This window comes from Gadus morhua, chromosome 12, assembly GCF_902167405.1.
Source record: "Gadus morhua chromosome 12, gadMor3.0, whole genome shotgun sequence".
NCBI classification, from domain to species: Eukaryota; Metazoa; Chordata; class Actinopteri; order Gadiformes; family Gadidae; genus Gadus; species Gadus morhua.
Window position 1 is genome coordinate 1928919 of NC_044059.1, and position 16011 is coordinate 1944929.

The following is a 16011-nucleotide window of genomic DNA, read 5'->3' on the forward strand; positions in this document are numbered from 1 at the left end:
GTAGTTGATTTACAATGTGCAATTTTTCCCTGATAAATTAAATTCGACGAACAAAACCTGCAGCTGTCGTTGACGGACATTTTCGTGCAGACGCGCAAGGTGTTTGGTTTGTGTACAACCTGCGCGTGATTCCCGGCGCATGACATACGTCACAACCAAACGTTAGCGATTGGTTATGGCAGATCCAGAGTGGCACTGGGCAGATCCAATCATGTTAAACTTCAACAGACACCCGCCTTCAAGTGAGTTAACGTTTGTCAATTGATTAGGTCCAGACTCTCTGTATAAATGAAATGAAGTGAAGTACGAGAGTCTGGTAGAACCAGGCTAACTATTCCCATTGACTTCAATGTAAATCGAGTGAACCCCAGGCGGCTCGTGTTTTTTTTCCGTTTCAATTGATCCTTATGGCAGATAAGTCCCACCCGTAAAGCAGTGACCGATTGGGTAGAATTTTTCACTTCCGACACTTGAACATGATTGACACAACACTCTGGCCAGTCACCGCCTTCATTGGGCAGCTATCGTGAACTGACTTTGAAAGTGACGACTGACGAACACATAGGCCTACGTAATTTGTTGAACATTAATTTAATAAGATACAATTTTTTTTTCTGTGTAGGTGAGGATTTTGTTGGGTTAGTGTTGTTTAGGGGTAGGTTTTTTTTGCTAGTAGTCGCTAGCTCACGTGCAAGATGGATTGGACTAACGGTGATGATGGGGGGGTGAACACCGATGACTGCATTTTACAGGATTCTTTTCAGTCATTTTCATATGAGGACAAATTACGAGTGAAAGCAGAGGGCAGACCAAAACCTCCTGTGAAAACAACACAGCTCGTTGGTGCTACGGTAAGGAGCATTTTAAATTGCTCCATGTATGACAAGGTAAACTGGCTAACAGGGAGTTTGCTGAAAAAACGCCTTTACTGTTGGCCCCGTGTCATGTTTAAAGCATGCAATTGTGGTGTAGAACAAAATAAAAAGAAAACAAAGTGCTTGCATGATATTGAAGCCCACAGCGATCGTGGTGCCTTATCATTTGTTTACCCATGTGCCATTGCAACGCGATTGCACTCCCATTGGCTGAATAGATGAGAACGTTTTAGACTCAATCAATATAAGGTCGCGGGGAGACGAAGCTCTGTTCGTTTGCATATTTTATTTACGTAACCATATTTTTGTTATATGTTTAAAAAGAAAAATCAGTTCTCTTGTTTTGGGAATCAGTTCTCGTTTCGGTGCGTCGGTTTGCTTCACCAATAATTTTGACCACCAGCCGCCACTGGTTTGTGTGCATGTGTGTGTGCGTAGGTGCCCTTGAAAAGGACCATATCTAACATCTCAGACAGCAATATCTGCCACCCCTCATGGGCAATGCATGCAGCAGTCACAACTCTCTCCATAAATTTTATATATCCTTATACCCAAGTTATCAATGTTTGCAAAGTTGCAGCAATGAATTCCATCTGATCTTCAGTCCAACATTAGGACTTTAACGTTTCTGATGACTACGGTACACATGGCCTGCTTTGGTGTAGAATGCTGGAAAAAAACGTGTTTAGGTTGAGAGTTGCGAAAAACGTAATCAGCCAGTCTGACACCAGCGAACAGGTATCAGGTGCTATAAAAGCTATCGATACTATAGCCTCCAACGACACACACATCCCCCTGATCTTCCCGTCTACCCTACACATACACCCTTTATCAAAAAAGGCTAACACAATGTAGTACAGAGATCATTGAAGGATGGAAAAGCCCTGATGGACACCAGTATTGAGTATTGATGAGAGAAGAGCGAATTATGATTGGTTGGTAGTAGATGTTATTTGATTCTATTGATGAGAGGGCAGTGAATGATGATGTCATAATTTACTGAGTGCTCCCCAGGCCTAGTGTGATAGAGACTGGTCAGTGAGCCCAGCTGAAGAATATCTTGCATGCATAAAATAACTACTGAAGATATTCTGTTGATTTATCCGCATAGCCCTGACGAAAAACTCCTGCTGAGCGTTTCAAATGATAAGGACCCCTTATCCAATTTCTTCTCTACCCGCCTTTGCGTGTGCTTTCTAGATGCAAATAGCCTGTGTGCGGCCAGTTGGATGTGGAATTTAGCACAATAGTAAAAAAGGCGCAGAAAGCAGGCCCTGCTAGTATAACGCCTGTAAGATTCAGCACAGCCTGAGACAGAGAAATGAGAGAGAGAAAGACCAAACGTAAGGGGAGGAAAGTAAAAAAATATATAGAGAAGTAGAGAAAGAGAGATGAGAGTGTGATGAGTATGAGAGGGAGAGATGAGAGAGACAGATGACGAGAGAGAAAGATGATAAAGAGAAGTGGGGGCAGGATGACCTCATCAACAGGGACACCCCTAGCCTCTGCCAAAGAGATCAATGGTTTGTGTTTGAGTGTGCCTTCTACCCTTCAGAGTCCCACTCTTTGTGCCTCGACATCCGTCTCAATGTGAATGAGCGCCACGGATACACACACTACACAAACATTCCATAAGCTAGCTGTAGTCAATCACAGAAACACTGTAGAGGTCATAACAAACTGGGTATTGGGTAATCAATGTCCAGTTTGTATGTGCCCTGTATATATCGCACTGAAAAGAAACGTGCGATTCATGAGTCTTAATATCTTTACAAAAAACATTTTTTTACTGTACATAATAACATGTAACGTTATTTTATTTAATATTTTTTGTTGTTCTAGTAAAAACATAGAACGGAATCATCAGTGGGCAGTTTACAAGAAAGTAAGGGTAGGCTACGTATTTATAGTGTGTTTTAGGATAAATAATGAGGAAAGGATTTAGGCTATTAAACAAGTTATACGAGCCTTTGTTTTAATGACATCTTAAACAGAACCAACTTCGGGAAATCCTTGGAGATAGATATGCCGACTCTATTTCAACTGTTGGTAACCAATTGTGATGCAATTATACTCGATAGGCCTGTACAAACTTGCAAAAATCATCAAATGCATATATTATATTATGTAGCCTATGGTTGGGTCTTATAAAGGCACTATCACGTTTCACGTCTGGACTGTCATCTACCTATGTTTTGAAGTTGACATGAATGGGCCAACGGAATTCAGATGCATAGCCTACACGAAAGACCATACACTTGTAGTTAATCTATAAGATGACCGAAATGTGGATATTTTCTTATGCAACAAATGCAACAGACATTACACATTTATTCGAAATACATAGTCAATGACGACGCAGTGAGCGGCTTCGTGTGGCGCTGTGCTAGCTAGGCTGAGAGATGATCCGGAATAATAGCGTTGTTCCAGTCTACCGCAGCACAACTTCCGCTCTCTTACTTTCTTAGCGCTGTGTGCGCCAGTTAACAGTCCCCGGAGCAAGAACAGAATACGACAAGCATAGCAACAACAATTACAAGGAGGATAAATACGGATTATGGACGAAGATTTAACGAAGCGATGTCCGACGCATCTAACGGAAAAGCTTATCCCACTATCAGAAGTCCCTCCCTCTCCCTCGCGTCTCGCATCTAAATCCATGCAAATGAAAGTCCCGCCCTCTATCCCCTCAATAACGCTAATTTGCAGCATCCCGTTCCAGGCGTTCCTTCGTGAGAGGAGAACGCTACGAGGTTATGCGCTAGCAGTCGTTTTGTCTTACCTGAGCTGTCCATGGTGCTGCAGTCGTGCTCCCGGAGCGGGCTCCCCTTCGGTCCGAGGCTAGCTGCTAACGAGCTGCCGATTGTGTGGCTGCTGCTACCTCGCCCTCCGAAATTGAAGCTATCCCCGCCGCTATCGACCAACTGCAAAGATTCATAGCCATCATAACTGGTCTTTTTCTTATAGCCGCTCAACAAGCTCATTACCGAAGATGAAATGAAGACAAAAACAAATCGACTGACTGTTAATGCATTGACTGGAGGCACCACATATCCCAAAGAAACCCCCCCTCTTCTTTCTAAAGGGAGAACAATTCTACCGGGTGTCTGTCCTGGCGTAGTCTCTCTCTCTCTCTCTCTCTCTCTCTCTCTCTCTCTCTCTCTCTCTCTCTCTCTCTCTCTCTCTCTCTCTCTCTCCCTCTCTCTCTCTCTCTCTCTCTCTCTCTCTCTCTCTCTCTCTCTCTCTCTCTCTCTCTCTCTCTCTCTCTCTCTCTCTCTCTCTCTCTCTCTTGTTTACTCTAGCAAAGGCGTAAAAGGGCTCTTTATGGTTCCACGTATGGTTCCTTTCGTTCACCGCAAGGGCCTGACGGCTGAAGCGCCCCCAAAAAATCGTAATGCGCTTTTTATGGTTCCACGTTCCCTCAACGCAATGACCACGCAGACGCTTCGACGCAGTCGTGAACGTTTATGGTTCTGCGTCGGGTTTTAGTAAGCAGACCAATCACAGCCCTTGCTGCTGCTTCGCCTCGACGGAAAGTTAAGGGCAATTTTTTGGGAGGCGCACGACCGGTCCTTGCGGTGGATGCAATGAGGGTACGCAAGGACGTAAGGGGTCCGTAACCCCCTTGCGTTGGGGGAACGTGTAACCATAAAAAGCCCTTAACCTTCCGTCGAGTCGACTTAGCAGCAGGGACCATAATCAGCCCTGTCAACCTTTTTGGTGTATGAGAAAAATAATCATACTGTGTTGCGTCAATATGTCCAGGTTACTTCAAAGGAAAGCTCATGAAGCTTGTCCACCAACAAGACAATGTGTCCAATGGCCGCGTGATGTTGGTAATGATCAATCACCGTTAACTGCCCGTATATATGAGGAGGAACTCCTGGTCACCGAGGGGTTAATATAAGAAGACGTTAGCAGGCCTATATAGTTAAACCTTAACTAGCTTCGTTGGGGTGCACTGGACGATATAATCCAGTGTTTTCTTCGACTAACAACAGTCAAATTCGCCGTTGTATAATGTATCGAATAAGATAGACGGGTGCAAAAAGATCTAATACATTGATCCAAAAGTCAAGTGTTGTTTTAGTTGGATCATGTGACGTTACGCTTGCGGTGATGACGTTGACAGTGCGGACAAGTTGCTCTCGGCCTATGAGTCCAGATTGGACATATTATAGAAGTGGGGGTCCAGACGCACGGTGGGCGTTGTCTCTCTCCGTTACCGCCAATCCCTCTCCAGAACAACGTACAGTGGAGCCTTCCTCCGTCACACTACAATTCGAGGTAACTGCCTGCTGCAAACTACAGGCACTGTACGCTCGGACCCCTTGTATCTATGCCGCGCAGTATTGGACCAAAGGAGACACGACATCGCCAAAAGCTGATAGGGCAGCGGAATGAGGGAGATCTCCTCAGGCAAGGGAGATTTGTGGCAGATGTTACAGCTTTTAACAGAAATCCCTATTGTCGGAAGACAGAAATCTAAACGCGTGGCAATAATCGTTTTGTTATAATTTAAACAGAGGCAGTGTTTCATTACAATAGGCCTGAATACGAAGCATTGATTCGAGTTTCCCAGGTCATGGGTAGGATACGCTTGACCCATCAACAGGAATTACTAGAAATATAGTAGGCCTATAGACCTAATCCAGCAAAATCTCTAACAGATATAGAGCCGCATATATGCTGTGTTGACCGATATAGAGATTTTTGAGACGCATGGCCAAGACCCATCACAGCCTCTCACATAGAAACATAAACAGAACCCACCGAAACAGAATGATGTCTCGGATGATGCTCCGGCGTGCTGTTTCATTCGCAGCTCGCGTAAAGTTGGGCCAGACGCCAAGTAGGCTAATATGTGTCCCTGCGTGGTGAAATGACTTGTACCTCGGTTTGAAACCCATCTCCTTCGTTCAGCATCTCTGACACACACAGATTTCGCTGGCGGGGGGGGGGGGATAATTATGTAACAAACCTTTGGTCTACGACGTTTTAATATCATCTAACTGCTGCTTTCACTAAATGTTTCTTTAGTAAAACGCGGAATTCAACAAAAAACACCAAGTCCTGATCTCCTCAGCGGGGATAACAAAATTCCGCCGATCGTACCTTCACCGGCGCTTTCTACCATGATCCCCGAAGCCCAGCTTCCTTCCGCGGTAGAGATGCTATCTGGACCACAGCTGCGTTTAAAAACACCGACCTTTGAGTTGTCATTCGCAGCAGTCAGTCAAAATGTACACCGATCCCCTGGCCTGATGTGTTGACTGAATGCAAATTTCCAAAATGTTGGAAAAGTGGAATAAAATAAGCCAGGGCTGCAGCGGCGTTCCTTCATGACATTTCGACAGAGGCTTCCGTGTCAGGCGACGGTCCTGAGAGCCAGAGAGGCTGTGCATGGACCTGTCTAGGTGCTGCTGGAAGCTCAGGGGAAACGGCGCCCCTAGGCGCTCGTAAATGAGTCCTACAGGATGGATTTGTAGGCCCTTATTCTTCAATAAGAGCCGACTGAATGGAAGGGAAACATGGGATTAGCATTAGTAACTTTCTGATAAGAATACATTACATCAATTTAGTCTTAATATCTTTACAAATATGCTTTGTCTTACAAAAATATTCTAACCTGTTAGCGAGGTTGTGTGTCAATTCCTTGCAATATCAAAACATCATTAAACTCTTAATTAATATTATATTTGTCATCAATATATATAACACACACACCGGTCATCAACCGACGTCCACAAGGTGTCCTTTTTTTCTGAAAGGTTTTTTCGTTGAGTTTTTCCTTGCTCTTGTTTCAGATCATAGGGGGAGAAATTGTGTAATTGTGATTGAAGGGAATGGAATTTACCTGATTTAACACCATTGTAATTATGACTCAGAGCAGCGGAAACTGCGTTTAATCCCTGAGTGATTCCCGGGGGCTCAGTTGCACAAGACCCAAAGGGTTTATTTGCAGAGCACGGGGGGTCAGAGGATTAAGGAGAACGCACACACACATGCACACAAACACAGACACAGATGAGAAACTAGTTTTCATCCGGAAGGTGCATGCGTAGTATCTTCTTTATGCCTTTGGGTGCCAGCCTTCATACTCCTTACCATATCCATGTATTGGCTTAAATACCAGTTCTGCCGTTTATTTATTGTTTGGTGTGTATTGATTTGGCTTGTTTACGTACGAGTGTGTGTGTCTTCATGTTAGCTTAAATGTTAAGGTAACACACAACCCAACTGAGTCAGCATACACTTGCTTTTATTGGAAATGTTTAGATAGAGATAGAGCTAGGCGAAAGACAAAAGTATTAAACAATTTTGTTGATCGGCTTTATACAAGTCACTCGGGAGATCAATCAACGGCTCTGACTGTTGTAAGCACTGAAAAGTAAAGTCCTTACCCTGTATCCATAAAAAGGCAACACTTTAATAGACATATCATTCATTTTAAGCATTAAGATGAAATGCAACCGTTCAATTTCAAAGTGCGTAAAAAAAAGACATCAATCTTGAATGTCACTAAATAGTGCAACATTATTCCGAACCATTTTATGATTACATATATATCAATGTTTCTAAAAATATATATAGAAATTATAGAAAGGATTAGTGTGCAGAAAGACTTTGAAAAAAGGACAGATTATATAACATAGCCTATTTTGTGTCTGGGAAATCAAGCCAATAATTTGTTTGGATAACTGTCAACATATGATTGTAGCAATGCTATATTGCAACACACATATTTTTCAAAATATGATGGAACAATTTCTCATCTGTAGTAGTAACCAATATTAGTATTATTTGACAGATGTATTGAAATTAATGGAATTCATATTCAAACAGCCCACACAGGAGACGTTCGCAAACAGCTGCGATACAGAAGTTTCAGAACCTCATAATCCAAATTAGCAACTAATACCATTGTGCAGACTTTAAAATACACATACGTGTACGTTAAGAAATCACTGAAGCAAACCTGCAATGACTAATGCAAAATATTTGGAAATATTCCATCACTGAAATGTACATGTGCTGATCACATGCTGATCCAAGAACTGCCATTTCCTTTTAAGACTTAAAGTCCTTTAAAAACGTATTTGGGTCAAGATACGTTACAGAAAATCAGTAATTCTATGACACCATGATGAATTGTTATTCTCAGCAATGTTGAAGTTAACTTGGTAAAACAAAAGAGTGAAAGCACTATACTATATTGTTATGCTATTGTCTATATTCTGTATTTAACATCCAGTTTGTATTCAGTATGATACTTACTTTATTCTATTTATCTAACTATAATGAAATAGTAATTTTACTCATATTGAAAGATAAATCCTATAATATATAAACAATTAAACAGTTTTGGTAATGCCTCTCTTTGGTCATGATCAAAAGTAATGTAAATCAGTTTTCTGATTCAATTCAACTGAAGAAAACTCAATATTTGTGCACAAGGAGCATTATTTATAAATGACATGCTTTTTGAGAAAGAAAATTATAAATAAATCTTGGTTTGTTCAATTAGGATTTCAACTCGCGTGTTTTTCCATTTTGGTGTAAAATACATGCGGTTGAAACACACGTTGGATAACAGAGGTCATCTATTATTTTGATCCCTTTACTTGATCATCAGAAGCCATCATCATGTCTGTGGATTAGCAAGAGGCTTCCCTTTTCCCTTTTACACAAAAATGACTTGCATCAAATTACGACATAAAACGCAGTAGGTGCCTGCAATGCTTACACATGGCCCCTGCCTTGTTGTAAGAACTGGATTGAAGAGAACTCAGATACTGCATTTTAGAAAACAAAAGTATAAAGCAAAAGCAAAACTTAACTATCTGCCCTCTAGCACCAACCCCAGGATTTTTTGTAACCCTTCCTTCCTCGTCACTTTTTCGTCAGGCTTGAGCGGAAGGCTGGCAGGTGTCCAGGGGCTGGGTGGGGATCTTAGTGCTGAGAAGAGAGCTGATGTAGGGCCAGATGCGGTCTGTGTCTGTACCCGAGAACTGGTACAGGATGCCTTGGGACCTTTGTGACAAAAAACACAGCAGAAGTCCAACACATAAAACAAATGCATAACATTTTCCCTCGACTTAGGTGATTAAATGTACTGTGGAGGGGGGGAGGGGGGGTTCTTCCTACGTGTGATGTGTCTAATGTATATCTGTGAAGCGCGATGATAGTGCATGGTATTAAACATGTACAAACAGCTAATTTGTAATTGTACTTACAGGGAACCAAGCGGTTTGCTTGCTGCTTCTGCGTTGCTGAGTAATACGCTTTTCCTGCCTTAAGCACCTCACCATTTTGGGGAATATCGGACATCATTACAGGTTGAATAGGGTTTTTATTATAGGTGTAGGCGGCACAATCTGACACTGAAGTCCTGTATAGTGACTGATGCAAGAGAGCTGTGATCATTGGGTAGCTACTGGGAGAGGTTGCAACCTTGACTCACTTATATAAGTTCATGACAGGCTTGGCCACATCCTTGTAGTGCCTGAGACGAGCCTGCAGGGCCTCAGGCCGGTCGTCCGCATGCTGGATCAGAGGCTCCCCAGTGACGTCATCCCTGCCCTGTGCAGTGTGGAGGAGTCATCAGAGCCACACAACGTAACACAGCGTAACATAGTACAAAATGGCACATCAGAACATGGAACAACGTAACACAACACAATATGATACAACCCAACCACACAAAATACTACAATCCAACACAGCACAGTATAATACAACACTATCTGACAAAAAAATTGTGCAACACACCACAACCCAATACAAAATAGTACAACACACACCATGACACAGTACATCCAAGTCAAGACAACACAACACAGTATCACACAACACAAAACAATGAATTTGGACACGGCACGACATGATTTTGAAAATAGATTTCCTTGATTACCATTTTCTAACTAATTACATCCATAATAGCTCTTAAATCTTACCAACAGCACCTTTAACAGGCAAATGTATGTGGAACCTAATGAATGAAAACATTAAACTCTTGGTTGGTGTCTATATAACCCTGTTATCAGGGTTATCAGTCCATACAAGGACAATGTCAGAACAAAACAAGTGCTCAGCTCACAATTTAGGTTGTTCTGACACACTTAAAATGATATACATTCTTTGAGTCTAACCTAATTTAAATAGCCAGCATCGAATGCTGACCATGTTAATGATAATGTGCCATGAACATGTCAGTATGACTGGGCATTTTGTTGAACACGTACGTCACACATATTTGTGCATGGGTATTAGATAGTTTGAAAGAATCTTAAACAACCGTGTAGTAGCCCTTTGAACGTGGCCTTTGATGCCTTGAAACTTGATCTGAAAACCTTACTAGGGGCTGTTTTGTTCACATTAGACCTTTTATATTGTAATGGCGTTCTGGCACAATGCATTACTACAGGTCAGTTGCTGTGGGAATGAGAATTAACCAAGTGCATCATATTATTATGAGGGTTATTTGCTGGTTTACTGGCAGGTTATTTACAGATGATTTGAGAAATAAAATAGAGTTTAACTGTCAAAACAGAGGACAAAATCATATTTTCCAACTTCCATGACTCATAGCCCTATGACTTGCCTTGGATTTCAATATAGACTCGTAATTAGAAGGATTTACTCCTTAAAGGGGAAGTCCAGGAATGTAACACATTGCATAGACCCCCAACCAATGAAGCAACAGGGCGAGGTTTGAACCAGAGAAGAGTCTCCCAATACATCCATGGGGGTCCATGGTGCATTTGCCATGTTTTTCTCCTGGTAAATGGTGCTTGCAAATTTTGTCTTATTAGCTACTCCTCCTTCCGCCCACCAAAAACATCTATCATAACCAAAATATAATTACACAGATTTCCTGGAAAGTTGCACAACATTCTTAATCAACTCTTTCCCTCTATCCCAAAAAGAACCTCATTATGGTCAAATCGTTCACTTGTCTTCAGACCTGGACTTGAGGAGGGTTGAAGCCCATGTTGTATACCCTGCCGCTGGCTGGATGGATCCATCGGTCGCTCACCCTCTCCCGTAGCGTCTCAAAGGGGATGTTGAGGCTGATGACCAGGTCCATCTGGCAGATGTCATTCAAAGCCTTGGCCTGGGCGATGGTCCTGGGGAACCCTGCAGAAGGAACCGGGCAGAGGAGACAGCAAACTAGTTGGCACAATTATTGCTCAGCAAAAAAAGACTTACATAGGTATCTCTGGACTATGTCATTAAGAATTAAAGTGTTACGGTAGCATTACACATTCAACCAGGCCCTAAACAGTGTTTCAAACGACCGGCTAATAAAAACATGGACAATTAAAAATTATCCTTATGCCGCATCGGACATACAACAAAAATACACGTTGAATCACTTGTCCACTCACAGGATTTGAAAGATTATGCCAGTCACTGCTTTGATTTGGAACATGTAATTTAACTTTAACATGGTGAGGGTTGATTTTTCTCATTTTCATGGTTGCAATTTGGCAGCGAGAATGACTCCTTCACTAGGTAACTTGAAATACTTTCAGAGGTTACAAGTTAGTAATCAATTTCTACATACATAGGTGAGTGTCAATCTTTTCAAATTTTCAAAGAGATTTTGGGTAAATAGCCAGTGATGCCATTAAAAAGAAGACTTGGTGAAACAATGCAGATATGGCCTAATTAATGTACAGCGGGTCTGATTGCCCAGCCCACCTGGCCCATGGTAAAAACATTGAATCTTACATCAAAAATGGAACCATACAGTAACTACAGTTTCTCTATCTGGTTTGATCTCTTGACCTTGAACTTGGTCTCAAGCAATATTAGAGCCTTGCGTTGAGCCCTGGCCGTTGAGTTTCTTCAAGGGAACACTTTGTTTCATCTTGAATTTGAACACTTTGAGATTAAAAAAATATATGTTTTGGGCTAAGGGGTCTAGGAAGGAGGATGGAGATGTTATCCCCATTGTAACAACCCACCCAACTTTGTAATACTTATTTTTCAAGCTTGGACTTTTCATTGAGCATGAGTGTTAAAATGAGCAATAATAACGCAGCTTACTGCTCCCCGGACGGAGCTGGGACTCCAAATGGAGGTGGTGTATCATCATACTAGTTCTGCCTGCCTGGGCGCTTACAGAGCTATGCTGAGTTCTCCAGTGTACGAAGCTATGTACTAACAGGTCACCTCAGGTCATACATGTTTATGTACACACTCAATCTACATGACCACTATAAGTATCTATTTTCATTGGAAGAATGGTACAAGAACTACGACTATTCCTAGAAGTACCAATAGCAGTAGAATATAATATAATATTTTTATTAAATTGTTATTCATTTGATATTAATAATTAGTATTATGAATTGCATTTAGATAGCATTTTTTTACCAGGCATTAAAAGTACTTCAGTGTGTGTGTGCTGGCAGGGTATCACCCCTCATCCACTACTCCACCCCCACACTATTTCATGTGGGGTCAACAAGTGCAACTTAATGCATACAATGTTGTTGTAGTCGTTGTTGTGTAATGTAGCCATGTGACAGCGGAAGGCCTATCATGTAGCTCATACCGTCGAGCAGCCAGCTGTGACCCGTCAACTGCTCCAGTCTGGGGAGCATCAGCCTGGACATGAGATGATCAGGCACCAGCATGCTTCTCTCAACATAGCCCTTCACTAGCACACCGGCATCTGGGAGACACACACGCGCACACACACGTAAGTTTCCTTGTCTTGTTCATGACTACATTGTATTATTTGTTGCAAAAGGACCTTGCAATGTGGTATCTGAGATTGTGTATGATTCATTTTAATAAATTGTTTCACTGTTTGACAAATTATTTTAGCAATTAGAATAATTGTAATAGCTATAGGGGGATCATTATAAGCTACTGCATTTAGGAATATATTATGAATGGAAACAGATTTCAAATCCAAAATGCATCCCATAATTAAAATCCAGCCAACTGTCTAAATATTTGGCAGGAATTTCCCCTGAAAGTTAACTCATTTTAGAAAGTTAATTATCCTCTCAGATGGTTAGTCATGAGATTTTCTTTCTGCACCAAATCTGGCCAATCATGAACATGGGGATCATTCATCTTGTCAAGGTATTTCATTAACACTTATGTAACACAACATTTTTCCATCCATGTTATCTACAAAGCCGTAAAGGTTATTGTAGTTCTTCAAATTGTCCTATCCTACAACAAGGAGCTGAAATTAGTAACATGTGTTTTTACTTAAAGAAAACACGCACTTGAATGAACAAGTCATGTGTGGTGAAAATAGCTTGCCACACGCAAGTTAAAATAGGCTACCGTTTCTAGTTTGGTTTCTAGACAACTATTAAAACAGAACTTAGGTAGGCCTATTTGTCAACGCCTAATACTAAGTAGGCTACGTTTTCCTCAATACGTCAATGCCAACATGTGCAAATGTGTTAAGCTAGATATGACGACGAACACTTTGCAAATTCAATACAATTACAGCTGCGACTCCTTTCCCTACCTGTGTTAGCTGCTATTCCCTCGCGCAGAAAGTGCCCACTAGATAGGTATTGGAGCCCAAAATTTTGAGCAATCCTTTTTGATATAGTTCCTTTTCCAGATCCTGGAGGACCCATGATAGCTGTTCGAAATAATTTGGCCATGGTCCCTCGAAAGCCGATGTTTCCTAAGAGAACAAAGCATATCATTCTTGGATTTGTTTAAGCCACAAGACATTAAACTTTAAAGAGCATACAAGAGGACCAAAACAAATTGCCTTTTCAAATCGAGATCTATCACATCGGAGTTTTCTGAGTTCTTTTTTTCACAGGCTTTTATTGTGGGCTATCCCACGTTTCTATGAATCAAATGAAGCCTAAAACTTCTGTTGGTCGTTTTTCCGCACTCAAAAGAAAACCAGATCGTCTACGTCTTTCTCTGCGAATGGATGAGGGAGCTTCTACAACGCCCTACTTCTCTGCCCCAATACGACACATCTCTGAAAAACTGCGAATGACTTGTGAGCAGAACTGCGCAATATAATGTGGTTGTTGTAGTTTTCTACCACTGGACTCACATTTACGTAAACAAATGTTCTCCAGTGTAATGTGTGATCCAGATGCCTCGGACACCAGCCTTCCGAGTTGCAACGTCAAGTTGTGGCGTCGTTTCCGGTCTCGGAGCACTTATAGTGTTCCCGTTCGACTTCGTGATTGTGTCATGAAATTGGCTATTTCCAAAACAAACAACACAACTTTTACATGGCATTGCACGCACAGCAAGACCGTACAATGCATAGATTGGTGACCGGAGTAAATGAGCCATGTAATCAAGTGTGCAAGAGCATTTAAACGTTATTCGACGTTAAAATGACCAATGTGGTACAGATACAAAGAAAATAAATCTCTTTTTGAGAGCGTCACCACTGCTCTCGGTCTACTCAGAATTCCGAGGGATGAAGACAAAAAGGATGCGTGCCACCGATAAATGCCGCAAGAAAGCTGGGAGATTACCCGACTCGGATACCTGCAGGTTTGGTTGGATAAAGGCCTCCACACACCGGCGCCGCAGCGTCGCGTCAAAAAGTCTGCCCCCATTATTCCGGGTGTACTAGCACACACCGGCGCCGACTAGCCGCGCGGCAGCGTTCCGCGCCGCGCCGCCCAACTACTCTTCGAGACAATGTTCTATTCCCGAGCGTCGCCGCCCCTGAAAAAGCGCTTTGTAAAAGCTGGTTTGTACATCCCGGGTCCCGTAGGCACCTCCATATCTACCCCTCACCACTGGATGTCGCCCTCTTTCGTTTGCGATAAACAATTACGAGAATGGACGATGAGAGACTGGTCGTCGAGGTGGAAAAATACGTCGAATTATATGACCAAAGTACCCGTCATTACAAAGACAACTCCAAAAAGGTCATTGCCTGCAGTGGCGAGCCATAGCTCTGGAGATTGGATCTTCAGGTGAGAAATCAACAATGGTGGAGTAAGTACCCAAACCATTAACCATAATGGGAAATAGACGAAATCAAGTCACATATAATCACACCATGTAGGTAGAAACCAGATAACTTGTAATATATATTTTTTTATTTGAGGCAAGGCAACTTCATTCATATAGCACGTTTAATACATGAAGCAGACTCAAAGTGCTTCACATAGAAACATTCTCATACAATAAAATAGATAAGTAAAAGAAAACACAGGCAAAGCTCAAAAATGCATTGTCATGTATTAACTGTCTCTCTGGTATCAGATCATGTATTAACTGTCTCTCTGGATTTAAGGAAAAATAACATTAAGTGTCTCGAGCACTCAAATAAAATACACTGGCTACTGAATCCAGCACAGCAATAACATCACTTTTTTTATCCCGAGGGATAAAAAAAAACTATATATATGCAAATATACCAGAGAGGGATAATAACTAGATTATAGGTCATCATATAGGCTGCACCATATGGTTCTGCCATTGCACACTTAGTAGCGAATTGAAATATTGGCGTGCCTCTCAGGATCTGCACGGAGCTCCTGGACCAGATTGTGGCATACCCCCTGTTCTTGTCTCCGTTCATTGATGGGGTGCACCCAAACCCTTTGTCTTCTCCTTGCTCCTTGCAGGAGAAGAAGGGCAGCCCCCCTCTGTCTGGCAACAGTTATTTGTTCTGTTGAAATAAAAAAACCTCAATAAAATGTAAAAGAGCATGCTCAATTAAAATGGGTAACTACTGGGTGCATACATGTAAATGTGTGGCTATGTTAAGGCTATATAGATGGATAGATAGATAGATACTGTATTGGTCCCAATGGGGATCAATAAAGCCATCCAGGAGCTCAATACGATAAATACACACAATAACAATTGGCCTTAAAAGGTGACTGCACTATATACTAAAAAGGCTTAATAGAAGGTCCTGCAGTTATTGAGATTGTTGATGCAGTAGATGAATAATGGCAAAATATAAAATAAATAAGAAATGACAGTAAATAAAACGATAAAGTGACCTACAAACTAAGTTGATCTGATGCTTGAAAACATACTTTCACTTCGCAGATTATACATTTTTCCAATTATTCAGCCAAAAAGATGGAAAATAAATAAACTAGGCTACAATAGGCTACTCACCCATTGCGTTTCGTGTCTTTGCTGCGGT

The 16011-nt window shown here is 41.7% G+C and overlaps 2 protein-coding genes across 7 annotated transcripts in view; both read right to left on the reverse strand.

Annotated features, from left to right (window-relative positions):
• Positions 1 to 6272, reverse strand: part of dnajc6 (DnaJ (Hsp40) homolog, subfamily C, member 6) — a 57702-nt gene extending 51430 nt beyond the window's left edge. For 2 of the 3 annotated variants that reach the window (XM_030373306.1, XM_030373305.1), the window contains exon 1: positions 3658 to 4014. In XM_030373306.1, the coding sequence (XP_030229166.1) occupies positions 3658 to 3859 (202 nt within the window). In that variant the 5' untranslated portion in view covers positions 3860 to 4014. Of the gene's footprint in view, positions 1 to 3657; positions 4015 to 5990 lie in introns of those variants that run through there. The other variant, XM_030373307.1, reaches the window with a different exon arrangement.
• An 847-nt stretch (positions 6273 to 7119) lies between these two features.
• ak4 (adenylate kinase 4) lies at positions 7120 to 14535 on the reverse strand. 4 transcript variants are annotated; one of them, XM_030372659.1, is made up of 6 exons: positions 14385 to 14535; positions 13381 to 13545; positions 12442 to 12561; positions 10843 to 11015; positions 9340 to 9458; positions 7120 to 8909 (listed from the first exon to the last, which is right to left on the reverse strand). In XM_030372659.1, the coding sequence occupies exons 2-6, from the start codon at positions 13520 to 13522 to the stop codon at positions 8780 to 8782; spliced, it is 684 nt and encodes a 227-aa protein (XP_030228519.1). In that variant the 5' UTR covers positions 13523 to 13545; positions 14385 to 14535; the 3' UTR covers positions 7120 to 8779. The 4 variants fall into 4 exon arrangements, with proteins under 4 accessions (XP_030228519.1, XP_030228518.1, XP_030228520.1 ...); XM_030372658.1 differs by lacking the exon at positions 14385 to 14535 and adding an exon at positions 13936 to 14089; XM_030372660.1 differs by lacking the exon at positions 14385 to 14535 and adding an exon at positions 13636 to 13902.
• Positions 14536 to 16011: the final 1476 nt, after the last annotated feature.

Excerpts from the sequence above, each read along its gene's own strand:
- ak4 (XM_030372659.1), bottom strand. The coding sequence starts at position 13,522 with ATGGCCAAATTATTTCGAACAGCTATCATGGGTCCTCCAGGATCTGGA. Across the intron at positions 12,562-13,380 it reads GGGAATAGCAGCTAACACAG|ATGCCGGTGTGCTAGTGAAG; the intron begins GTAGGGAAAGGA and ends TGTGTCTCCCAG. Across the intron at positions 11,016-12,441 it reads TCACAGCTGGCTGCTCGACG|GGTTCCCCAGGACCATCGCC; the intron begins GTATGAGCTACA and ends TTCCTTCTGCAG.